Genomic DNA, 27,886 nt, shown 5'->3' on the forward strand with positions numbered 1-27,886 from the left:
CAGTGCAGAGGGGTGACCACAGCCAACACAGTGCAGAGGGGTGACCACAGCCAACACAGTGTGGAGGGGTGACCACAACCAACACAAAGCAGAGGGGTGACTACAGCCAACACAGTGCAGAGGGGTGACTACAGCCAACACAAAGCAGAGGAGTAACCACAGCCAACACAGTGCTGTGATGCAGAAGGGTGATCACAGAGAACAGTGTTGTTACTCTGAAGGCTAGCTATATACAACAATGTGCTATGCATTTGAAAAGGCTGTTAGAAAGAATTTTGATAGTCCCCATGTGTACTCCCTGGTTTTGTGTGTCAACTTGGCACAAGCTGTAGTTATCACAGAGAAAGAAGCCTCAGTTGAGGAAATGCCTCCATGAGATCCAACTCTAAGGCATTTTCTCAATTAGTGATCAAGGGTAGGAGAGCCCAGTGCATTGTGGGTGGTCCATCCCAGGACTGGTAGTCCTGCATTCTATAAGAAAGCAAGCTGAGCAAGGCAGGGGAAGCAAGCCAGTAAGCAGCACTCCATGGCCTCTACATCAGCTCCTGCCTTCAGGTTCCTGCCCTGTCTGAGTTCCTATCCTGATTTCCTTTGGTGATGAACAGCAATGTGGAACTGTAAGCTGAATAAATCCTTTCCTCCCAACTTGCTTCTTGGTCACGATGTTTTGTACAGGAATACAAACCCTGACTAAGGCAACATGATTGATCTAGGTAGATAGATAGATAGATAGATTGATAGAAACATGGTATCCCAATGATGCATTCAATTTTTGAGTATATCATGTATTACATTTTTAATTTAAATGGCATTAATAAGGGGAGCCGACTCCATTGCAATCCTTCACTAAAAGTTTTTCAAGACAAGGTTTCTCTGTGTAGCCCTGGCTGTCTTGACACTCACTCTGTAGAACAGATCAGACACAGAGATCTGCCTGCCTCTGGGCTTGGATTGAAGGCGTGTGCCACCATTGCCCAGGCTGAAATGTTTCACTGTTTATCTCCTTAAACACATATCTACTTCTAAACTATAGAAAAACTACTGAGCTCCCAGGCATCGTGTTACTCACATCAAATAACAAACATGCAGCCAAATAATAGGCTTGCCTTTCACGGGGAAAGGCTGTTGACATCAGCTGGTTAGACTCAGTGCTGTGAAAACACCCCCCCTCCATCTCTCAAAGGAAGGGCAGGTGAGGACAGGAGTAAAAGCCGTGGCCTGACGTCCCTATAAACATAACGCTGCCTTTCCCAAGTTCCAGGCCAAGAACAGAATCCTGACATTCTTTAAAAAACAAAAACAAAAACAAAAAAACTACATTGAAATAAAAGAAAAGTAAGAGCCTCATCCAAACAAAAATAGCAGCCTACAGTTCACGCAGAACTGCCAAAGACAAGGGAAAGTCAAAGCAGTCCTGAGAAAAACAACGATGCCAAAGGTTCAAGCTATGTTACAGAGTTATAGTAATAAAAACAGCACGGTACCGGCACCAAGACAGATTTGGAGATCAAAGGAACAAAACCGACGACCAAATATGAGTACATGTAACTACAGCCATTTCTTCTTTGATGTCAGAAATACTCAGTGGAGAAGATACCTCCTGCAGCAAACGGGTCTGAGGAGGCTGGTGTCCACACATAGAAGACTCTAGACCCATGTCACGCTGCACAAAGTTCAGACTGAGTGGAGGAAAGGTGAGACACCTGAAGTAGTGAAACCATTATACAAAAACGTAGACGGTATCCTACAGCAGTGGTCTAAGCAGAGGCTTTCTTTACAGGACTCCACTTGCCGAGGAATAAGGCCAACTGCTGACACGTGTGACCTCATATACCTAAAAAACTGCTGTATAATTTAATCCACCTACTGAAGGCGAAGCCCATAGCAAGAGAGAATCTCTGTCAGCTACACATCTGATAGAGGAGTAATAGTAATATTCAGAATATTTAAAGAAACAACAACAACAAAAAAGAGTCAAGAAAACAAGAGCCCCAATTTAAAAACAGACTATGGATCTAAACGGAGAGGTCTCAAAAGAAGAAAGAAAAACCTTTTAATTATCCCTACCCATCAGAAAAATGCAAATTCAAACAACTTTGAGACTTCCACTTATCCCAGTCAGAATGGCTAAGATCAACCAAACAAATTACAGCCAAGGCTGTAAAGAATGTGGGGAACCAGAAGCCTCATTCGTTCACTCGGAGTGAACTTTGTACAGGGTGACATGGGTCTAGTTCATCTTCTATGTGTGGACACCAGTCTCCTCAGCCCTGTTTGCTGCAGGAGGGATCTCTTCTCCACTGAGTATGTTTGACATCAAAGAAGAAATGGCTGTAGTTACATATACTCCCTCGGTGGTTTTGCAAACTGGTCCAATCATTCCGGAAATCAGTGTGGAAAACCCTCAAAAACTACTCCTCGGCACACGCCCAACGGGCCTGACCTCTTCCGCCACACTGCTCGGCCATGTCCACTGCTCCTTTATTCTCAATAGCTGGGAAAGGAAAACAACCCAAAGGTCCTCCAGCTGAGGAATGGATACTGGAAGTGCGCTATGTACACACTATGGAATATTACTCAGCTTTAAAGGGAAAAAAATCATGAAATATACAAGTAAGTGGCTGAAACTAGGAGATAGTACACTGTGCAAGGTACCCTGGACCAGAAAGGCAAATGTGCCTGGTATGGTGGGTTGGCCTGATGTTGATTGTATTCTAATGCTAATTTGGGCTCCCAAGACTGGTCACCCCAGACTCTCTAGCTAGGTGACTCATCCCCCAGTTAACTATGATTGGTAAATAAAGATGCCAGCAGCTAATAGTTGAGCAGAAGGTGGGGTTGAGGTTTCAAGGGCTTGGAGGGAAGAAAAGAAAAATGTGCAGATAAGGAAAAAGGAGAAATAGCCATGGGTTAAGAGAAAGGCGAGTGGGGTCCTGAGGCCCGTCCAATTGGAGCTAAGAGCATCCCAGATGAAACATAAGTAATAATTCGGTGTTATGGATAGGGAAATAGATTCTAACAGCTACCCAGCCATTGTGCTGCTCAAAGCTTATTAAAAATAAAAAGACTGTGTATATTTTTTTATCCAGGAACTCAATAACCAAAGATGGGGTAGAAGCTCCAGGCCAGGATTTAAACCAATGTTCTAGTTTATTTGTGGATCATGATTCTGAATCTTTAGATGTGAGTCTACAACCTGGAGTCAAGGCAGAACAGAGGAATGGAGTAAGGGACTGTGGCCCAGAATGGGAGGACCTCTACAGAGGAGGGGAGTGAGACACAGGTGCTATGGAGGGGGAAAGGAAAAACCAGTGACTCAGAGAATACTGTGGAAGAGGAGGCGGAAAGATTGTAAGACCTAGAAGACCACACCATCTGCTGCGAGATTCTGAATTCTATATACAGGGAAGCTGCACCCATAAAATATGAAACAATGTGGTCTCCTAAGTAAGACTCGAACAGACAGCGATATCATCAGTTGACATATCAACATGGATGGGGGAAATTTCATAAGGCCCCTCTAGTGATGACGACTACTACAGGCAATTAATGCATCTGAGAGAAGAAAACCCAACCTCTTCAGGACTGAGCCCCCCGACAGGTCATCAAATCCCAAGTCATCCGTAAACACAGGTACATAGGAACAGCACTGAATGAACTCCTGGGGTTGTTTTATATGTAATATGGCAGTAATTAAAGGCCTTATGCAGTTGGGAGGGAGTGAAAGGGAGCACCCAGGAGGAGTTGGGAGAAGAGAGTGGTGCACATAAAAGATTACGGTACTCATGCAAGAAAGTCTCAAAAATAGAATGCATATAAAAAACTCAAAAATGTCAAAAATGTGATATGCAATATGAAAATGAGGTGAATTGCTATAATACGCTCAAGATTTTAATTATCTGAGCACGTGGTAACTATTCATGTCACAGAGAAGAAACACATGCAACCGCTTGAGATGACGAATATTTTGTTTTATTATTATAACCATTTTTAGTATGTCTGTATCTTGTAATAACATCATGTTCTGTATGTTAAATACACACAATAAAATGCATTTAAAAGTAAAGTATAAGCTAGTAAAGTAATATAAGCTGGAGGTTATAAAATTTTTGTGGAACATACAGATAACATATTTACAAAACATCAAAAATGAACAAACAAACAAACAATCCCGGGCACCACACAGCTGCCAGCCTGAGAGGAAAGCCCACGAGCGCTGGAGCAGTGCAGGAATGCTTCTGTCAGACCCAGACAGGCGCCCTTGCAGTATGGTGTGTGAAACACGTAACAGCACAGAGAAGCACCCACTGGCCCAAGCACCCACTACCTCTTAACCAATTACTGACCTTAACAACATCACCAACTAACTGACCTAGAGGAAAAAATTAATTTGGATTGGAAGAGACAAAATTCAAGCAGCAAGATGAGGCCACATTTCCTAGCCAAATTAAAGTCAATCACAACAATTTTAATTTCTGTGTTGATTAGTAAATAATTACATAGAATGAGTCAGACACCAAGGGCGTTGTGAAGGATAAAAGAATAAGCTAAGAGGTAAAGAAGAATTCTCTGGAGGGTGGGGTCAGAAGTGGCACCCTCAGGAGAGAGGGAGGAAGGGGTGGTGGCAGATGTGACTTTTGCCAACTCAGCACAGGAAGGTCCCTGAGTGCATGTTAAATACTGACCCCAGAACACCTCTAATGACACAGAAGCAGTTCAGGTGAGATCCCAGACTTTGAGACACAAGCTTATAAGTCCACTATCCTAAGACTTGGGCCATTTCTTAAACCACATTGTTGCTTAGTGTGCATAAAACACTCAACTGAAAATCTATTTTTACAATAGAAATAAACCTTGAATTAAAAAGAAAACTTTAGAAATGATCTGAGAAAATTTTGAGACTATTTAAAAATCAGAAATGAGTCAAATACATAGAGACACCTTGCACGTGGAGTTGGAAAATTCGGCAGCTAAGGTGGCAGTCAAGTAAAGTGATCTACACATAAGGCAATTCCTATCAAAGCTCCAGAATGTGTTTGCAGACAAGCTCATTTTACAAAACACACAGAGAGGCTGAGAGGTGGCTCTGCAGCTAGGAGGACTTGCTGCTCTTCTACAAGACCCAAGCTGATAGTTCAAAACTGCCTGTGACCCAACTCCCAGGGATCTGATGTAAACACACACACACACAAAATAAACCATTAAGACAGAAGATCTCATGGAGATTTAAAATTTTTCAGAAGCCTGTAAGTAGTCACTCTCTGGGTTAAAGTTCAAGGGTGTGTGGTAACAGAAGACATATGTATTTTGGTCAGCAGCACAGCAGTAGAGATTAGAGAGCAGAAAGAAGCCCTTAAAACTATGTCCGACTGGTGTTTGTAAAACATGCCCAAGAGAAGGTGAGAGGGCGGCCTTTTCTAATGGCACCAGAGTAAGAGTCCTGATTCTGGGGCCTAACCGCAACTCCTTGCACAAAAAAAAAAAAAAAAAAAAAAAATGAACTCAAAATAAACCACTCTCTTACATGAAAAACATAAAACACAGTGCTTATAAAATATTGAGCTGTACACCTTAAACATATATATTTTGTCATTTATTCCTTAGTAAAGATTAGAAAATAAACTACTTGTGGTCACAACCCAGGAGAAAATCTTTAATGCTATAAGAAAAGGAAAACAGAGGTGACTGGTTCTCAGACTTGACAATAAAGCTCAACAGGCCAAAGGAAAATCTGTTACAGTGGACCACAGTGAGATCCAAATCTGTTACAGTGGACCACAGTGAGATCCAAATCTTTCCTTCTTCAACTAAAGATGGTAAGAAGAGATGCAGAGTGGGAGAAAAGATTTGCAAACCATACAGTTTTTAAAAGGTTTGTATCAAGAAAAATAAAGAACTCTCAAAATCGACATAAAAAAACTACACACAAATAATTCACTTAAAAGAAAAAAAAAAACACCAAGAACAAAATAAAAAAAAAAGATGCTGAATAAAATCATGAACCGATGTTCAACTCCAACATCTTACGAAGATGCACTTTAACAGTACAATAAGATGCTGCAGGCCTGTGAGATCGGGTTAAGAATAAGGTTAATACCAGATGCTGATGAGGAGAAGCACCAGAGCAGAAGGCACTGCTGACAGAACATGCCCTGGCACTGCTGTCCTGGAAAGGTGCTGGTAGTTTCTTCACAGACAAGCAGACTTATCCTACAATCCAGTACATGTATGTCCTGTACACATCCCAGAGAAATGAAAGCCATGTTCATACAGACAGTCTGTACATGATTGGTCTGAGCAGCTTTACTGGTTAGTATGAAAACCAGGGGTGACATCCTTCGATTGGCTTTGCCATGACATTCTGTCAACACATGGTCAGGCATGACTTAGAAATCAAAAGCCACTGACTTACCCAACAGCTGGCATTAGAGAGTAAGTGATGTACGCCAGCGTATTAGCAGTCTTGAAATGACAGAACTACAGGATGTCTGTTAGTAAGCATCTCAGGTTAGAGGGGGAACGTGAAAGGTATTACTGGTCTGTATCTTGACTGGAGCCCTGGTCTCACACCCACACACACCCACACACACACACACCAACAGGTATGCGATTAAACTGTGCATCATGTTACACATGAATACAAAGAGGAGTCTGCTGGATCACCTCACTGTATTAGAACCAACTCCCAGACTCTAATATTGTATGACGGTTATAAAATACCAGGGACACCAGACAAAGGGAATAGAGACTCTTTCTATGTAGTTTTCCTATTAATGCATTCCATCTATAAAGACCTTGGAACTAGGGAGTAAAACAAAGAGTCTTACTACCTGGTCAAGGCTGGCTTTGAACTCAGGCCTTGACTTCCCACGTGCCCACACTGCAAGCACAAGCCACCACTCCGGGCCTATCTGTGCCTCTTATGCAAAGGGCCCTCACACTCACTAACCCATCACACACCTGTGAGCCACCATCCTCCTCCTCATTGCTTCCCTCCTCCACTCATTGTCCCCCATGTTCCTTAGCCCACGTGGACCCTTCTTTCCCCTGGGCTGTCCCCCTTTTTGATCAGTGTTCTCTCAGCCCCTCTCTCTGCCACCTTATGGTCTTCCTCCTGCTGCATGAACTTCTAGCTTCAAGGAAAGGGATTTTTTTTTTTTTTGTACAGAGTATTTACACATCACTGTTCTTTAAGACAGTCAAAAAGCCAAAGAAAGCATTTCCAGAAAAAGATTCAAATTTATCCATCCACATATGGATTATTAATAATATCCACAGTCTTTGACATCTAGCTTTTAAATATATAGTCTTCCACGTAAGCAAAGGTATGCATGCATGTGTGAAGGCCAGAGATCAACCCTGGGATTCCTTCCTAGCTTTTGTCTACCTTGGTCTTTCACTAGTACCTAGAGCTCACCAAGTAGACCAGGCTAGCTGCTCAGTAAACCCCACAGATTTGCCTGTCCGCACCTCCTCTCCCAAACACTGAAGAGCTCATAGCCAGCTACTTTTATGTAAGTGCTGGGTGTGGAACCCAGGTCCTTCTACTTGAGGAGCAGGTATGCTGTACACTAAGCTCTACCCCGAGCCCCTACACACATTCTCAGGTGTCCTGAATTTCTTTTGTGGTTTCTGTTGTTGTTTGTGACAGGGTATCACTATGTACCACTGACTGGCACAGAATGTAGTCCAGTCTGGTCTCAAACTCACCAAGATGCCCTGGCCTCTGATTCCTGAGTGTTAGGACTAAAAGCTCGCACCACCAGCCCAGCTCTGTCCTTAATCTCTATCCAGAAAATTAACATTAAAAACTACTTTCAGGTCTAAGCAAAAGCTGAGCTGCGATGGGCTGCTCAATCAGAGCCCCTTCAAACGCCCAGTGAGAACCGGCCACAGATCACAACGGTAAGGCACACAATCTTACCTTAATCTTTCTCTCCGTGTCATCTAATTTTAACTCTGCCGAAACCAGTTTCTTGGCCAAATCGTCTCGCTCCGGTAGGTGTCTGGCCTCGGAGATCTTTTTCAGTTTCTGTAAGGAAAATTTCGTCCTAAATAGTTCACCTTCTGTGTCTTTCACTCTTTTCTCTGTGGCCCGCTCCTTCTCCTGAGATTTTCGCAAGCGTTCTTTGAGCGCAGTAATCTCATTGTTATGGCGGTGTATAAGTTGTGAGATCTCATTCTCCGCATCTTCAAACTTATTCAGTGCTTTCTCCTGACGATACTGAAGGCTTTTCAAAGCCTTGTTCTCTTTGAGCAGCTGGGCTAACTTGACCTGTAGTTCCGACACTTCGTTTTGCAGCTCATTGATTTTCAGAAGTCTTGCAGAAAGAACCCGCTTTGTTACGATATCTGGATCTTTCCGAAGTGGCTCTCTGTTGAGGCTTTGGGACCGAAATCCCACTCGGATCCCCTTTTTGCTGGGTACAGCCTTAGGACTCACTTTCCTAATGGCTGAAAGAGAGACAGTAATAATGTGAGTGATCCATACCTATGCTACAATTTATCTATCCAGCCAGAACAAGTAGTCTTATACACACACACACACACACACACAATTAGTTTTTGTTCTTAAAAAATGATTTTAAAGCTGGACATGATGGCACACGCCTTTAATCCTAGCACTTGGGAGGCAGAGGCAGGCGGATTTCTGAGTTCGAGGCCAGCCTGGTCTACAGAGTGAGTTCCAGGACATTCGGGGCTACACAGAGAAACCCTGTCTCGAAAAAACAAACAAACAAACGAAAAAAAAAGCAAAACAAAAACAAAAAAAGATTTTATAGGCTAAATGTGGTAGTGCCATCTTTAATCCCCAGCAGGTGGGAGGCAGAGGCAGGTGGATCTCTATGAGTTCCAGGCCAGCTAGTACTAATGTAGAATTTAAATACTGGGTATTTTTTTTTTTTTTTTGTCTTGGCTTCTATTTAAAGAGAGTTTGGAGACGAGAGATGGCTCATGTGGTAATATCTGTCACAAAAGGACCCAAGTTTGTGCTCCACAACCCATGTAGAAAAGTCAACTATTGTAAAAAGTCAGACATGGTGGTATGAGCTTGTGGTCCCAGCACTATGAAGGTGAAGATAAGAAATCCTTGGGAATCACTGGCCAGTTAGTCTAGCCACATGGGCAAGCTACGACGAACCAATGAAGAGTTACTGTCTCAAAATACAAGGTAGGTAGCTCCTAAGAAATGATACCCAACTTCCAAATACACACACACACACAGACATACACACATAAGTAAAATGTATGTCATTTTAAAAGCACATAAATTCTTAAAAGTATACATATATTAGATATGTATATATATATTATATAGATAGATATAGATATTATAACGTTTCTCCAAGTTGTAAAAGTATTTTCATTAAAAATTTATTCAATATTAAGTCTCAGGATATATATATAGAACTACCCTTTAAAAGAGATATCTAAAAGTCTATCAAAATGTTAAAGTATAAAATTCAAAACCCAAATAATCAAACAAAACCAACTTCTAAGTCAAAAGCCTGCCTGCTCCAGGCCCAATCTCACTTTCTGCTTGCTGCCTGTAGAACAGAATGTAATGCTCTCAGTTAACTTTACCAGCGCCATGGCTGCCCAAGTTCTGCCACATTTCCTGCCAGGATGACAACAGACTAACCCTCAGACGCTGTAAGCAAGCCACCATAGTTAAACGCTTTCTTGTATGTGAGTTGCCCCAGTCATGGTCTCTTCACAGTAACAATCACAGAAGTTGGTACCAGGAGTGGGAGTGTGGTGGTTTGAGTGAGAATGATCCCCATAGGCTCACATTTGAATGTGAGTCCTCATTAGTGGAACTGTTTGGGAAGGATTGGGAGGTGTGGCCTTTTGTTGGAGGAGGTGTGTCACTGGGGGTGGGCTGTGAGGTTTCAAAAGCCCATGCCAGGCCCAGACTTCCTTTCTCTCTCCCTGCCTGCCTGCCACCATTCTCCATGCCATGATGATCATGGACTAACCCTCTAAAATCCTAAGCAACTTCCAAATCAACTGCTTTCTTTATAAAAACTGTCATGGTCATGGTGTCTCTTCACAGAAATAGAACAAAAATTAAGACAAGAAATTAATTCAATTTAATCCTGTTGCCTAGTCTAAGCAGACAAATGACCTCAGGGTTTAATTCACAAGACAGCACAGGAGAAAGTGGGCAAACCAGAGGGGAGATGATAACTGAATTTCCTGACTGCTGTTGGGACGACTTCTCACTGCTGCTTCTCAGCAATCTTCTCAAAATACAAGGTAAGGCTTACAAAGTTCTGACTCCCTAACTGGGGAGCTTCCAGGGAAGGGAAAGAAAAACCCAAGCACTTCTTGTCAATAATAGCCTAGATGCATAAATTACCCTTAGGAATACCTGGCATTTTCTAAGGTCCAACTGGCCAAGAGTTTTGTGGGTATACAGACTTGAGACCATGCTCCCAATTAACTAAACTGTAAGAACCAGATTCAGAGAAAGGTTACAAAACAAAGGTGATGCTTAGAAGAGGGGGAAGGGCAAAAGGGAATGGCAGCCAAACAAGAGAAGTGCTCAGATGTCAGATGTCAGTAGATGGGCATCCTGAGGGCCTGGCCTAGGGTACAGGAACTGGTGGCTCTCATGGGGATACGCACTCTTTGCGATTTTGGAGTTATTGTTAAAATGTATGTATTTATTATTTTATTATTATTATTTCCCACTCCTATCTGGCCTCGAGAAGTCTCAATAATCTGCAGGGCAGTTATCCTAAGTGTGCTGCATGTATCTCTGTGCAGAGTGACTTCCTTTGCCATAGCTTATTGTTCTATGTTTTTCTAACAGACTCTGTGTGTTTTGTTGCTCAGTACAATGGGATTTTCTAGACCCAGAGATTTATTAAAATGAAGTCATCTAACATTAAGCAGTTAAGCATGCTCCAGACTAGTTAGCACTTTAGTAACAAAAATTATGTTTAATAATAATTTAGTCTCCTTTAAGTCAGTGAATGGCAAACAAACTGGACAGTAATGCAGAGTCCTAAGCCCATCCCTAGGTTTAAGTTGCACATTTTCAGTGAGCATTGTGCTATCTGCCTAAGGTCACAGGCGTATGAAAGAAAATACCTCATAACCAATTAATGTCTCTGCATTCAATTACTTAAAGATATGGAAAAGCACAACTGCCTTTACTCCAAATGCCTCAGGGATCACAAGATAGTTCCTTGGGAAGAAGAGAAAATAAGCTGTCTATGGTGCTGTAGTGGCTATTCCTGGTTGTCAACTTGACTATATTTGGAATGAACTACAATCCAGAATTAGAAGGCTCACCAGTGACCCTTATCTGGAGGCTTGGAGATCCTTATCTGGATCTTGGTATGGAGATCTTGAGCCATAGTGGCTATGGATTCCAGAAGATTAGATCTCCGAGTTTAAGGAGATTTAATCTGGGCTACACCTTTCATCTGGGATTAAAGGTGTGGTGGAACCTTCTGCTGGAGACAATATAAGGACATTGGAAGAAGGGAGTCTAGCTCTTGCTCCTTCGACTGCTTGCTGTGTGAGACTGAGTAACTGCTAGATCCTTGGACTTCCATTCACAGCTGCGACTGAACCATTGTTGGGAATTGGGCTGCCGACTGTAAGTCATCAATAAATTCTTTTACTATATAGAGACTATCCATAACTTCTGTGACTCTAGAGAACCCTGACTAATACAGGTGCTTTCTTCTATATGAACTTGAACATAAAAAATGGTAATATATGGTAATATTTAAATACAAGCAACATATAATTTATGAAAATAAAGCCTATTCAAAATGCAAATCAGCCTACTCCATGCACACAACAACAAACACTCGGAAAGGAAAGCTCCATTCATTCACTTTGGGTCTTGCCGAGCTGCACCTGAGCACCCAGGTGCCTGGCATCTTCTCTAGACACTTACTTGAGTGATGCACTTGGTTGTCTGACAAGTGTCTTTTGGGATTCTTCTCCCTAGTACTGGCACATGACGTCGTGTTGACAGGTGATGAGGGGCCAGAGGACTGTGGTGAGGACCCAAAGTCAGACGAATAATGAGCGTATGGGTGTTTGCCTCCTTTTCTTCCTTGTTCAATATCCGGACTTCGGGCTCTTTCCCCCATCGTTTGGAAAAATGACCTCTCTAGTCACATAATTTTACAGATTCATGAAAATACTGAAGAATGTCTTCGTAGTCTTGGTGTCCTGGCAATAATATTTATTTATGTGCAGTTTGTTTTCTTCACAATATGTCTGTAGTCCACACCAGCAAACACAAGATACACTTCATTCGCTAGAGTGAGGAAAGAGAAAGCAGATTCATCAAAGGGTCATGAAATAAGTTCTCTAATCAAAACAGAGTAACTAAAGGCAAAATACAATAAGGAAGATTCTATCACTTATATTTTTATATATTAACTTACATATTTTAAATAAGACAGGTTTGTCATAGCCTAGAAGATAACATTCCTCCTGAATAGATGTCAACTAATTTTGATTACCCTTGTATCCTGAGGATTACAAACATGATCCTAGAAATTTACAAGACAATATGATCGAATTGTCAGTATTTTTTCTATGTGGGGAAGTAATAAAAAAAACTGCAAATAAGAAAAATACCTAAGACTGACTATAAAAATGCAATGCAAAAGTATAAAGGCTAAAATAAAACATCCTTGGTGAACAAAATCATCCTTAGCACATAAGCATGCCACAGTACCCCATAAAAAATAAGGTAAAAATTACATGAGGCCAGGCAGTGGTGGTGAATGCCTTTAATCCCAACACTTCGGGGGCAGAAGCAGGTGGGTCTCTGAGTTCAAGGCCAGCCTGGTCTACAGAGTGAGTGCCAGGACAGCCAAGATTACTCAGAGAAACCCTGCCTCAAAAAGCACCCCCCCAAAAAAAAATTAAATGAGAAAAATAGAATTTGGTTACTTTTATAATGAGACTGATTCCTCTCTCTCTCTCTCTCTCCTTCCCTCCCTCCCTTCTTCCCTCCCTCCCTTCTTCCCTCCCTCCCTTCTTCCCTCCCTCCCTCTCCCTATTTGGAAGACAGAGCCTTATTGATGAAGTTACTATTAATAGTAGAGTACTTCCTAATATATGAGAAGACATATGCACAAGGCAGCTCCACTACCCATAGCTCTATGAGTGCACCAGGAAGGAGCTGGCCTCTAACTTATTGAAATAACGAGGATGATCGTGACTCTCTGTATTCACTCTACAGTCTGGGGAAATCTCCAAGATCTACTAAGAGAGGGATAGACTGGGTCATGTCTGAGGCACACCACTCCACTGGCCTAGCATATGAGAAGCCATGGGGTGCAGAAGGGAGCACTGACAGAGGACAGAGGACCACACAAAGCACAAGAAGTGTACAAGATGCATTTTGGAAGCTATGCTCAGGTTGGCAGTGTCTTTAAGAGATTTATACAAAGTAATTAGGTCATGAGAGTATTAGCCTTGGAAGGAGTTAACCCTGGTCTCCCACAGTGAGTTCTTAAGATGGCAGGTTCTTTATACAAATCCGAGCCAAGACCAATAATTCCAGCAAAGACCAAGCCTGACGCCACATAACTGTAATTCCACCTATAAGAAAGGATGAGGCAGGAAGATCATGTGTTCCAGAGCAGCCTGGGCAACTGAGCAAGGCTCAAAGCAAAGCAAAGAGGCAGGGATACAGCTCAGTGATGAAGAGCTTCTCTAACACAGGGAACAGAGACAGAGACTCAGGTGGAGGCCCGTGGATCACGTCTGACCCATGAATCGCTCTCACCCCTCGTCTTACCATGAGGTCTCCACCACGGAGGGCTCCCATCATCTGCCATGAGGTCCTCACAGGAGGCCACAGAACTGCAGCTGCCCAATCTTGGGTTTCCAATCTCAAAACTGTGAGCTAAATAATTAAACCTTTCTTCTTTGTAAGTACTCGGGTTCAGGTATTTTGTGATGGGACAAAAAATATATATATAACTTTTTATTTTCAAAAAGTAAAAGGATAAATCCAATGTTTGAAGAACTGAGTTCTCTAGGGTAGGGCTGTGCCATAGAACTCTCAAACATGTCAGTGAAGTTCCACAGTCTGTGGTCTATGAGGTCGCTGACAACCTGTGGAACAACACTGAAAATATCACTGGTCTGACTGAAGAACAAATACTTTAGTTTTAATGCATTTGAATTTTAAAAACCTCATGTGCTGGTAGTTTTCTTACTGAAAAAATAGCTATGTTAGGGAGGAGAGAGCAAAATTCAGGGTCAGTAGACACTAACCTCTTTTGTATGTAACTTTACAGACTTGACTTCAGAAACCATAACTGGGGGGGGGGGTAAAGCAATTCCTATAAACCATAAGAAATTAAATAAGGTAACTAATATAAAATTGCTGGCAAAAAACATAAGGTAATCAATTCAAATTACTTTAAAACACAACGTGCAGGGTGGAAGGCAAAGACTGACACCAGAGGTTGTCCTGGTGTGCACACACATGTACACCCCCATACACACACCAGTAAATACACATACACATGTATACACACACACATGTACACACACATACATACACACACACACTAGTAAATACACAGTAATTTTTTTAAATATGTAACAGACTAATATTTGCATATCTGGGACAAAGCAAGGGGGCAGTTGTTTCAATACTTGGACATTGGAATTTTCAATATAAAGAAAAAATAAAAATCTACTTGTATGAGTTCTAACATTCTTAAGCCCAAAATCTGAATCAGAAGCATCAATAGGAATGCATGGTGACTTTGATCTTTTAATTTTTTTTGAAAGAAAAAGAAAACATTTTATATATATATATCTGATACCATGTCTGAAGGAGGAGGCATGTAAGACGCACTGAAAAATCCGGAGGGTTGGTTATTCTAGAAAGCAAAGAAGTCCTGAGAAGCTGCTGAGAGGACATGCAAAGGGCTCATGGGCTAACCTGAAGAAGCTCTTCCTGGTCAAAGAGCGCGAGCACTTTAATCATCTATTAGGATTACATCAGCAAGGGATTAAAACATGAAATATACTTAATTCCACAAACTCATGAGATGCTAAATTGTCCAATTAATGACCTGTGCAAGATGCTTAGGGCAGGAGGCGGAGCTTCAGCAGGCATGTACCTTGCCTCTGCTATCAAAGCTGTATCTCAAAATAATAAGAGACAAAGCACGTCTTTATAGAACTATTTTTAGCAAACAGTAGAAAGGAAATATTAAAATGCAAGATTAGAACTCTGTCATTTTGCAACCACTTATGAAACAATGAAACAGAACCAAGAATACCATAGGAAAGAAACACACAGACGCTTACCTCCTGCGGGGATACAACTCTCAAGAAATCTGTCCTCCTGACCCAGCCTCCAAATCTAAGGCCAATTTACAGAAAGTGCAGGTGGTGGTGACCGTGCAATAAAACATCTCCATGAATAACCTACAAGGAGACCAACCTGGGCTCATGTCACTGCCTGTGTATTGACTCTTGAGAAATAACCGCAGACTGTGCCCTATGCATGCCAAGTCTATTGCAACCAACCAACTTCCATTAAGAGAATACAAAACTGAGCAAACTTAAACACTGGCTGAGCAGTAGATGTTAAGGAATTACTGTGGCTTTGGGTGAGAGGCAATTGTGCAGATTGTATCAGTTATGAATCTTGGCATTTTAAAGATATTTGTTCAAATACTTCCAAATAAAATTAAATATTTGAGGTTTGCTTCAAAATAACCCAGAGAGGACAGAGAAGAAAGATCACCAAGAGTTAGCAACTGTATGAACATGGTGCGGAAGAACAACATCTTCATTATCATGCTATGGTGTCTCTGAATGTACGGGAGACAGAGAGAGCGCGCGTGCGCGGAAGAGAGAACCCTGGGGTCCAGTGTAGGGCCTTGCACATGCTGAGTACATAATTTAACACTGAACTATATCTCCACTGAAAACATAATACTTTGCTTAGTTTGATGTATTTATGTCCACCAATTTCAGGGTGTTGAAAATTCATCAACGTATCTGAAATCAACAGTTCTAATGGCAAAGTACGAATATGTAGAAAAACAAATTACAACTCAAGTCTATGAGAAAAGACTCAAGTCAGAAAATGGGGTTGCCATGCAAGTACGACAACCTGAGTTAAGAACCCGACCCTCATTGAAAACACCAGTTGCAGAGCACATACAGGTATCCCACTGTTTTACCACTGTAATTGGCTAAGAATAAGGTAGACAAGTCTCATGCAATGGCCAGCTTTACTCAGAGCATCAGACAATGTATACTCTGAGGATTGAGGGGAATCACATAAAGAATACAGTCACAAGGACAAGACGCAGGTGGCAAAACATTTTTCCATAGAGGCATATGAACAAATACTAGCCAGTTTTAATGAGCAACCTGAAGTATCCTATCTGCCACACCTGAGAGGAACACACAAACACGTTCCAAGAACTACTCCATGTTTTGAAGAAATTGAGGTCAGAAGACTCTTGTCTTGTTGTTCTCTTGGAGTTTTCTCACAAGTGCTCAGAGTTCTCCTCGACAACGCCATTGTTGAACCATTCCAAGGTCCCAACACTCAAGCTGCAAAGGCGGGAAGCTCCCTAGGGATCACTACTGAGCTCCGACAGAGCCAAACTGGTAAGTCCTAGGTCAAGTGAGGGATAACTGGCCTCACACAAAAAGGAAACCCCATGTCAACCTCTGGCCTTCACATATATACACACATGTAGGCACCAAAAATAAATAAATGTCAGCCCAATGGTTTGTCCCCGCAGCCATCCGCATATGAGACTATTAATAGCAACAATTAGAGAACTGTTTTAAGGATTAAACGGGATAATTCAGTAACTACCACACAAGTAAGTGCACTCCATTTAAATGCTGATAATGTTAAAGTTGGTAATGTGAGATAAAGCTGTACCCTCCCAACCTCACCTATCTGGACCATTAAGGTGCTGTCTGGCTATTCTTGACAACGGGGGAAAACACAAAACAGCATTCTTCCCTCCTCCCGAGGACTTACAGTTAAATCAGAAAAAATTCCTACGCCCCAGTATCCAACTTCTACTCCCCACACAAGTATTTCAAAAGCTTATATTTTTTATGCTTAAATCCCCCATCATTCACAGTCAACTGGATCCAAAATTATTCAGTGGGAGGCCTCAGAAATAAACAATGCACAACTTGTAAAGTGTACATGATAACATCCCTCGTCACTCCACTCTGTCCAGCTTGGGATGTGAATCATCTGTCTGCCCAGAGTATCCACACTGTGTATGCTACCTGACCGTGACTCATGTCATAGCCAGCTTGGTTATCAGGTGGCCCTGAGGGAGAGGAGCAGAGATGCTGCAGTTTGGATGAACAAAGATGCCCATGTGAAGTTGTGCAGTTTATTTCTGGGATCTATTTAATAGTTTTGGACCCAGTTGACCATGGATGATGGGAGACTAAGCATAAAAAGCAAAAGCCATGCTTGTTGTGGGGAGCTGGAGTTAGATAATGGGGTGTAGGATTCTGTGAGGTTTAACTCTAAGTCCTTGGGCGGAGGGAGGTGTGATGCTCTTCTGTTCGTTCTTGCCCTTTGTGAACAACAGCTGGTCAGCCAGCAACTGGATAGTCTAGATGGGTGAAGTCAGGGAGCCCCATGAACTGTTTTAAGTGAAAAAGTTGAAAGTTTTTAATAAAGGAAAAACAAAACATAATAAAACAAACAAAACCCCAAAGACTATATACACTAAAACCAATAGTACAAAATATTGCAAGAAAACACTATATTTACATAATTTTATTATAGTATTTTATAATCGTTCTAGTTAATGTTGCTAATCAAAATGCCTAGCTCATAAGGTATACCTTATCCTAGGAATATAAACTAGAAAAAAAAATAGATAATACAGGGTTTTGCACCATCCTCAATTTTAGGTGGGGGCTGAAGAACACATTCCCTAAGGACAAAGTGAGACTACTGTAAACTATTTCCTGAATTACCATTTATGGACTGTGAGGATTTAACTCACTCTTCATTTTCGATGGTTGTGACATTCAGCTACATGCTAATTTTAAAGCCTTTTATTTTCAAATATATAATTAGCCTTTTTTTTTTTTTTTGGCTGAGAGGAAAAAGCATGCCTGTTATTATATTCCTAACAAATACTAGCTTTTCATGCTACCAACAGCCTGAATCTACTCCATTCTTCTTCTGACATTGCTCTTGAATTTCCTACTCTAACTCACCCCAGTTCATTTCTAAACCTGGCACACGGCTGTTAATATGGAATTGTTGTATCAGAGTCCTGGTCACTGCACCATATCTTGGGTACGATCCTTGGGGGTCATCTTTATCAGTTTCCATAATCATTTACTGGTCTATATCCTTAAACAGGTCTCTCAGAAAGACTATGTACAGTTTAGGGGGGAGAAGCTCTATGTATGGGGCTCTATGTAAAGTTTAGGGAGGGGATGACCTCATACTTGACACTTTCAGAGGCTCTGAGTTCCAGATAGGTCACCTTCTCCAGAAATCCTGGAACACTGTGCCCTGGAGCACTGCACCTCTGCCCTGGAGCACTGCACCTCTGCCCTGGAGCACTGCACCTCTGCCCTGAGCACTGCACCTCTGCCCTGGAGCACTGCACCTCTTCCCTGGAGCACTGCACCTCTGCCCTGCAGCACTGCACCTCTGCCCTGGAGCACTGCACCTCTGCCCTGGAGCACTGCACCTCTGCCCTGGAGCACTGCACCTCTTCCCTGGAGCACTGCACCTCTGCCCTGGAGCACTGCACCTCTGCCCTGGAGCACTGTACCTCTGCCCTGAGCACTGCACCTCTGCCCTGGAGCACTGCTCCTCTGCCCTGGAGCACTGCACCTCTGCCCTGAGCACTGCACCTCTGCCCTGGAGCACTGCACCTCTGCCCTGGAGCACTGCACCTCTGCCCTGAGCACTGCACCTCTACCCTGGAGCACTGCTCCTCTGCCCTGGAGCACTGCACCTCTGCCCTGAGCACTGCACCTCTGCCCTGAGCACTGTACCTCTGCCCTGGAGCACTGCACCTCTGCCCTGGAGCACTGCACCTCTGCCCTGCAGCACTGCACCTCTGCCCTGGAGCACTGCACCTCTGCCCTGGAGCACTGCACCACTGCCCTGGAGCACTGCACCTCTGCCCTGAGCACTGCACCTCTGCCCTGAGCACTGCACCTCTGCCCTGGAGCACTGCTCCTCTGCCCTGGAGCACTGCACCTCTGCCCTGAGCACTGCACCTCTGCCCTGGAGCACTGCACCTCTGCCCTGGAGCACTGCACCTCTGCCCTGAGCACTGCACCTCTGCCCTGGAGCACTGTGCCTCTGCCCTGGAGCACTGCACCTCTGCCCTGGAGCACTGCACCTCTGCCCTGGAGCGCTGTACCTCTGCCCTGGAGCACTGCACCTCTGCCCTGGAGCACTGCACCTCTGCCCTGGCTTTTAACTTTCAGGGAGTCATTGTTGTGTTCATTCTCTTACTAAAAATATTTTGATTTTTATGAACAATAAAGTCCGCTCTTATATAGAATTGGAAAGCTAGCACATTTATCTAGTTTTTATTCCTTACTATGCTCACCCCACCTGTAACTATCCCATATTTTACCCTCCTAGTCCTGGTAACCCTGGAGGCACATTTCTGCCCAGTTTGAAAACTAACCCTTTCACCTGGTTTCTTTCTCACTCTCTCAGTGCTCAGGGTTGTACTCCTGCCACTGCGCCCCCTCCTGGCAGGTTCTCGTCAGTGGAGATGCCCTGATGGAGGAGGGGATGCCTGACTCCAAGTTCTGCACACCTACAGCCTAGGTCTCCAAGCCAGAGAGTCATCCAGAGAGTTAATTTGGAATGTAATCTCCACTCGCAATCATTTGCTTTGAAACCTACACTAGTCATATTTTCCCAGGACAGCTTTTGCCAAGATCATCAATAATAGTGATTTGTCCTGCATCCAATAATAGTGATCACCCTACATCCAACAGTTAATTTGCAGCCCATTCCTACTTGACTACAGCATTACTGCCTGCCTTCAGAAAGCACTCTCTTCCACCCTCTTCACTCAATGTCCCAGCCATCCTCATTGGCTTCCTTTCCCGTATCTACACTCCAGTTCCTTAGGTCATCTCTACAGCTGACTTTCAGATTCAAACATTCCCTCTTCCTATTGGACAAATCACTTCAGATTCACATGCTCAAAAGTACAATGCCTCCATCTGTGACTCTTACCTATTTTCCTGATCTCACTAAGGGGCTTCTCTCCACTAAAGGACTACAGCTATCATTACAAACCTAAGCTAACCTGGGTCCTTCTCTCGTCACATCCCTAAGTCATTTCCAAAACCTGAGTGTTTAACCTCCAAAAGCTGTGTTATAGTTGGACCCATGTCTTACCATCTGCAGTGCTACTTACTGCCCGCGGGAGGAGTCTGAGTCACCATCTTTTCTCAGTTGGACTTCTGCACTGGCTGCTGAGAGCCGACTTTCACTCCCACAGTTAATTCTTCATGAGGCAGCCAGAAATAGCAACCTGGAGCAGAGATTACACAGCGGGGCTTCCCTGCTCCATCCACTTCAAAGACTTCCTAAGACCATCTGATTCCTTAAGGTCAAAGCTGCCCAAGATTCAGCACTCTGCTGCCTTCCCCAGCCTTGTCAGGCCACTGCTGTCACCTCTTTCCCTGAGACAAATGGCCCTCTCTGCTTCCCACCTGCCAAACCTTGTACAGGCTTCACTCTCCAATTAGACCTTCCCGACTCCCTCATCAGGGTCTCAGCACAAAGGTCACCTTCTCATCACATTTCAGAATGAACTCTCTTACAGCGAGCCGAGTCACACCGTTCTATTGTCTATTTTGCAGTCTGTACAGACCTTACTAGCCCTGGGAACACTCTTCTGCTGACTGTGAGAATTTTTTACCGGTTTATTTTAAATAAATGAGAAATCTAATAGGGCTTCAGACAAAATTCAGTAAAATCTGCCTGCATTGATATCTATGGTTTGTATTTGACTAATATTTCTGGTTTGGAGACAGGGTCTCAGGTAGCCCAGGCTGGCCAACAACTCACTCTGCAACTGAAGATGTCCCTGATCCCTACTGGTGCCTCCCGAGTAATGGGACTACATGTGTGAGCCACCGCAACTGGCTCAGACACATTATAAACAAATGTAATTACTTCCTCTCTTTAAAAACAAAAATGTGTAGCTTAAAGAGCCATAGCAAGGAAATAACTCCTAATGACACTCTGCTACTTTCTCATGAGAGCCATAGAGCTGCATCACAGTCGGCCATCATCAGAGATGCTTCCTCCTGCAGTAGATAGGAACAAATAAATACACAGACCCACTGCCGGACACCATACACAGAGTGAGAAACCTTGGAACTCGCAGCCCTATATGGACTATCTCCATCAGATCCCTCCCCTTAGGCCTCAGGGAACCCCACAGAAGAGGAGGCAGAAAGAATGTGAGAGCCAGAGGGGATGGAGGACACAACATAAAACAAGGCCTCCTAAACACAGCAGACCAAAGCACATGTGAACTCAGAGACTCAGGCAGCAGCACTGAGGGTGGGCATAAACTCCAACCCCGAGCCCCGGAGCTATCTCCATTTGTTAACTGCTTGCAAAGGAAAAGTTAGTTTTCTCCAACAGAGTTTCACTGGGGGTACAAACAACTCTTAAGGGGTGGCCCCATGCCTGGCAGTAGGTGACCAACACAAAACGGTGTCTTTAGGGGGCCTTGGTCTCATAATGCTTTGTCAGGCTTTTGTCTGTCTGTCTGTCTGTTTCCCTTATGAGACTTCTGTGTATAGATCATGGTTTCCTCCAGTTTTGTGTTTTCATGGGATCTCTCTGTGTGCGATTGTGTGTGTCTGTGTGTCTCTATCTCTCTGTGTGCGATTGTGTGTGTCTGTGTGTCTCTATCTCTCTGTGTGCAATTGTGTGTGTCTGTGTCTCTATCTCTCTGTGTGCGATTGTGTGTGTCTGTGTGTCTCTATCTCTCTGTGTGCGATTGTGTGTGTCTGTGTGTCTCTATCTCTCTGTGTGCGATTGTGTGTGTCTGTGTGTCTCTATCTCTCTGTGTGCGATTGTGTGTGTCTGTGTGTCTCTATCTCTCTGTGTGCAATTGTGTGTGTCTGTGTCTCTATCTCTCTGTGTGCGATTGTGTGTCTGTGTGTCTCTATCTCTCTGTGTGAGATTGTGTGTGTCTGTGTGTCTCTATCTCTCTGTGTGCGATTGTGTGTGTCTGTGTGTCTCTATCTCTCTGTGTGCGATTGTGTGTGTTTGTGTGTCTCTATGTCCGTATGTGTTTCTTGTGCTTCTTTTTCCTTCTGTTTGTTTGGTTTTCTGGTTGGTCTGACCATTTTTATCTTACTTTATTATTATAATTTTTAGATGCCTGGATTTTTTTCGAGAGAGAGAGAAAGAGGGGGGGGGCTTGGACTTAGACAAGAGGGAAAGAGGAAAGCCTAGAGGAGGGATTGAAGGAGGAAGACACACAATCAGAACATACTGTATCAAAAAAATCTATTTTCAATTTTTTTACAAAAATGTGAAGCTTAACAGAACCCTGAAGATGTCCCGTGTGTGGGTTTCCAACTCATTTAAAGTAGTCACTGTGACCAAGAATGAAGCAGTTTTATCTGTTTCTCCTGTCATCGAGGAGTGGGGTGGAACGGTTTGATGTATTCATTAAATGAAAAAAATGAACAAGCTAAGAGATACACACATACATACGCATGCACATACACATACACATACACACGTCTTCCTAACTCAATCTCCAAGAGTAGTTACTTCCCTAAAACTGGAAAGATCACTCCTACAGCAAGGTTATCAATTCCACAACATTTCAGTTTTTTTATTTAAAAGTAAATTTTTTTTTAAACAAGAATCTCCAATAATACAGGTTATACATAACTGGTCAGGAAATAACATACCGAAGATTCCTTCAGTGCTGGGATGGCTCCTTCAGAACCAGATCCTAAAGTGAGCTGCAATCTGTAGAGACCTCTGTGTATGAGCAGTGTCACAGGGATCGTGCGGCTCACCTCAGTCCATGAACCAAGTGTTTAAAAACTAACGCGTTGGTGATTCCCTAACAAAACCCTGTGCTGGGTTTCTGTGTATAAAACATTGCTCCCTGGTTACCTCTACCTCTGGCAGGCAACAGAACAAGAAGAGTAAAAGAAACAAAGCGAAAAATGGAAATAAGGAGCTTTGTCTATGGGATGATGAGTGGGAGGTAAAGACCACAGTGCCACTGCCAAACGGTAAGTGCAGATTGATTTGCGCAGAGCATGGAGATTAAAACCCACGGTCTCCTCACTCCGCCCGTGCTTCTGCAATACTTCCAGAAGAATGATTTTATTCGCTCGAGAGACCTTTTCTTCTTTAAAGATCAAACTGTATTTGTTTAAAGTAAAACTTTAAAATACTAAAACCTTTTAGACTATGTTGGATGTTTAAGTATGATTTTATCACGATCTGTCAACCCACAGCAAGCGCTAGTCTTCCCATCTCCATAATCAGTTTCTTTTAAACAGCATGTTAAATACTCAGCCAAATGAAAGCATAACTGTAGTGTGTGTTCGTAGAGTTTAGTGGATCAAATGAAAAAAAAATCATAGGATATTATTTCATTCGTCCACTGGACACTTGTTCAACATCCACAAAATGTCAAGACATTGCACATTGGATCAGTTAGAAATGAAGAGTGAGCGAAAACCTGCGGAATCCCCTGTATGAACAAGCTCAGAGACAAGAGAGAAAAATAACACAGAACGCAGCTGCTGCAGGTAAAAGGAAGTAGAGGTGGTGAAAGGAGAGCCAACGTTGGTGCCAGGAGGAAGCTGGGGGGTTTCCAGAGAGACAAAGTTCTGCTTGGTTTTCATGTATTACCAGAGGTTAAGCACCGCATGATGTAGGGGGGGGGGGTTAAATGTGGTTTAGCAAGGGCTGGGCACAGTGGCCACACCTTTAACTCCAGAACCCAGTGTGTAACCTGGTCCCTGTACCAAGTCAGCTGGGGCCTAAGAACAGAACAACGGCATACTTTCAAACTGCAAATAGTTCCTAAGCACGGGAAATGTAGATCATCAGACCTGAGCTATACGGCAAGGGAGTATGTATGTGGGAATTGCATGTCCACTACTGTACCACTCACAATAGCCAATGATATGGACCAGCCTGATGGTGGTGTAAAGAAAACAAGGTAGATATGCGCAGTGCAAGTGTAGTCACCTGTAAATACCGAACTGCAGGAAAATGAATGGAACCTAACGTGGTTCAGGTTAAGTAAGCCAGACCCAGAAAGACAAATACCCCACGTGTTCTCCTATGTGGAATCTAGGCATCAATTTATATATGATGAGCATGAAGGGATGGGTCTAAAGGAAGTGAGCAGGAAGACAGGACAATGAAATTCATTTTCTTTGAATGGTAACCAAAAACTTACACACACAGCACATGAGCTCTTGAAATTTTAATACACACATTTTAACAATCTTTTCTGTGTTGGTTATGTGTTGAAATAATATTTTGGATTATCCAGTTACCATATATTAAAATTAACTTTACCTGCTTATATTTTTGTATGCTTATTGAAAAATATGTACTTCACATTATACAAATATGGGCCTTTAATCCCAGGACTTGGGAGGCAGAGGCAGGCGGATTTCTGAGTTCAAGGCCAGCCTGGTCTACAAAGTGAGTTCCAGGACAGCCAGGGATACACAGAGAAACCCTGTCTTGAAAAAAAAAAAAAAAAAACCAACCACCCAAACAAACAAACAAACAAACAAAACCGGAACAATCTGGTTCGAAATGAGTACACTGTGGGCATCAGAAAGTAATAAGTGAGGCTGGATCAGATGGAAGCTACAATCACAGGCTGACGGCTTACAGAAACAAAGGATCTTTAGGAAGGTTAAAGCACTTAGACATGACCTTTACAAAGGTCCACCTCAACCCAAGAATCAGAGGTCTGCACTATAATAGCATAGCTAGGGACAGAGAACATCAAAGTGATGCTGGAGATACTGAGCAAGTCAAATAAGCCGGACTTGGTGATGGACTAAAGGCCGAGTATGAAAAGAACCTGGAAGAATTCCAAAGTTTTTGACTTATAAAGCTGGATGCAAATGCCATCATCTGACTGCATGGGGTTTATCAGACACAGTGAGTCTGAGGTACCTGTGGGCAGGTTAATCCAACTGGAAGTACCTACAATTACCTACACAGAAGTTGGAGAGATGCAAAACTGGGGGTGTGCTAAGAAGTTATAGAGAGTAGAAGCTACCAGGAAGGATGGAGTTGGCCAAAAAACTATGGAATGAAAAAAAAAAAATAGAAGACTAAGTCGTGGGCAGAGGAAGGGGTGTCCCCACAGCTTGACAACAGGAAGGACTGCTTGAGTCTTTTTCTTGCAAGTCTGACAGAAGTAGTTCCGTGATGTTAAAGAGATATAGTTTTGGAAATATTTATTTTCCAGAGGCATCAACTGCTTTTGACGTCCGAATGACGGTTCATCAATTTAAAGAACTGAAGAGAACTCGTCTTTCCTGCCACACATTTGAATAAACATACTAACCAATACGCAACCGATCACAGGGTGAAATGCTGTAAATAGTAGTAGAAAATTGGAGTGTGGAGAGAGACTAGAAAGAATACAGATTAATGAGCATGAGAAAAAGGAAACCTCCAGTTACCCTTTTCCTGGATGCCTGTAGCTCTCCCACCCCGATCCCTCACCATTTAAACGACTTTTTAAATTTACTTACTTATATTTGATTATTTGTGTGCTCGTTTAGTTAGTAAGTTAGTTATGTGAGTGTTTTGTTGAATGCCTGTCTGTGTGCCATGTATTCAGTTCCTGGTGCCTAGAAGGGCCAGAAGACAGCGTAGGATTCCCTGGAACTGGAGTTACAGACAGTTGTGAGCTGCCGTGTGGCTGCTGGGAATCAAACCTAGGACCTCTGGGAGAGTAGTTAGTACTCTCAAACCCTAAGTTATGACTGTTGATCCCAAAGACATCTATCTAATCCTGAACGCACGGCTGAGCATCAATGTGTATGCGGTCACACCTACTCTGCTTGGGCCAAGAGTTAAGACCCTCAAACTTCGGGATAGAGATGTGCAGGCAGGAGCTGGTCCATGACAGAAACACACACACACACACACACACACAAAATCAATCAATCCTAAAAGAAAATTTACTTTCATAAAACCTTCCTCCAAACCCCCCACCCCACTTACCCAAATAGAGGTACAAATACCTCCATAAAATTAATCCTCACAATGTGTCTGCCATTCACTGCACTTCTCCTCTGGGGGGAAAATACAGCCCCTAGCAACTTGTTACCAACCAAAAGATACCATTATGTATCAAGCCCATGAAGTGACTAAGAATTTACATTCAGGTGAACTGGTCACACTGGGAAACACTGTTCCCTTATTCAGCTAGCGCGAAACAAAGGCATCTGTATCCACCCCAACTCAGTTCTGCCAACAGGTAGGTTTTGCTAACTACTTTCATTCGTCCCATTCCATCCCTCAATGATGTATAAAAATAATCCACAGCCTGGACCAAAGTGCCTCTCCCCTTTGACGACAGTGTTAACAATAATATCCTAGACTGTTCCACAGTCTCTGAAAGGCTCCGCGCGCCCTCCTTTCCCATCCCGATCTACACCAGTCTCCAGGGGTTTCTTTCTGGTAACTTCGTTCTTCTTTGGATCCGTCTGCACATGCTTTCCTTCTGCTTTGGGGGGCTAACAAATCCCACTCTCTCAACTTTCTCTTGCTTCTCTCCAAAGCATCGGCCGATCAGCCCCGCCCCGCCCCGCCCCATCACGTCCATCCCCTGGCCGCAGACCTCCTCTCTCGACTGCGGCCCGCCCCTCACACTCCAAGCTGGCACCTCCTGCTCCGGCCTGGCTCATCGGCCGATCCCCGAGTCCGACCGACAGCTACGGTCCGAGACCTAGAGTACCCGGACGCTGCAAACTGCGGTTACGGGGAGTTTGAACTCACTCACTGTAGGGACCACGGCTGCGGGCGGCGGCTCGGCGGCTTCGGCTCCTGGGCAACGGAGCAGAAGCCCAGCTTGCACCGCGGGAGGACCGGCCTCCGCCTCCCCCAGTTCCCATTGGTTACTGGACTCCATACGTTCATTTCTATTGGTTATTGTGGCATCGGAAGGCGGGATGGCGAGGAGAGAGGCATCAACCATTGGTCGGCCGGTGAGGCGGGGAACCGCGACCCGCGAGGACAGTTGCTGCGCGGAGCCCAGCACCCAGGACAGACCGAAAGAATGCCAACCCTTCTCTTAGAGGGACGCCGGCTCCAGAAAGGGTCTGTGAAACTGGCCGCTGAACAAAACCCTTGGAAACCGCCCCTATTTCTTTCTGAATATTTTGGGTTTCGTTATAAAGAAATCAATGTACTTTTCTGGTTCCGCTGAAATTGATGTGTAGGAGGGTGTGGACTTGATATTTTTATGATACTCCTGCCTGGGTTCTGGACTTTCTTGAGAACACATCTTGAATATGGCTTGCGCATGATTTTTAAGTTCTGAAGGAAATTTGGGGCTAAAGGATAATGAGAACACGTTTGTTCTCGTTATGTTTTTAAAGAATTATGTTTTTAAAGGAAATATTCTGAAGTGCATGACAGTGGGCAAAGGGCGGCTGGATGGCTAATTTTTCTTTTAAACTTGACAGTGCACACCAAGCAGTATTAATTGCAGTAGGTAAAGAAGCTATAAAGAAAATCTTTTCCACGGGGGCTTTGACGCTCTCTGAGCTTCTCATCCAGACCGTTTAATAAGACTGTTCAGTTCCCTATTGAAGCCTGCTGTCATTTATACTC

At 43.4% G+C, this 27,886-nt stretch overlaps 1 protein-coding gene across 3 annotated transcripts in view; it reads right to left on the minus strand.

The window, feature by feature from the left end:
• The window catches only part of Lca5 (lebercilin LCA5), a 57,575-nt gene extending 30,482 nt beyond the window's left edge, over positions 1 to 27,093 (minus strand). The window contains exons 1-3 of one of the 3 annotated variants that reach the window (XM_085827782.1): positions 27,054 to 27,093; positions 11,921 to 12,289; positions 7,925 to 8,454 (exon numbers count right to left, since the gene is read on the minus strand). In XM_085827782.1, coding sequence (XP_085683908.1) covers positions 7,925 to 8,454; positions 11,921 to 12,119 — 729 coding nt within the window. In that variant the 5' untranslated portion in view covers positions 12,120 to 12,289; positions 27,054 to 27,093. Of the gene's footprint in view, positions 1 to 7,924; positions 8,455 to 11,920; positions 12,290 to 26,891; positions 26,953 to 27,049 lie in introns of those variants that run through there. The other 2 variants (XM_029481114.2, XM_085827783.1) reach the window with 2 other exon arrangements.
• Positions 27,094 to 27,886: the final 793 nt, after the last annotated feature.

Source organism: Mus caroli, unplaced genomic scaffold (genome assembly GCF_978045245.1).
Source record: "Mus caroli unplaced genomic scaffold, Mus_caroli_1 scaffold_11, whole genome shotgun sequence".
Taxonomy (NCBI): domain Eukaryota; kingdom Metazoa; phylum Chordata; class Mammalia; order Rodentia; family Muridae; genus Mus; species Mus caroli.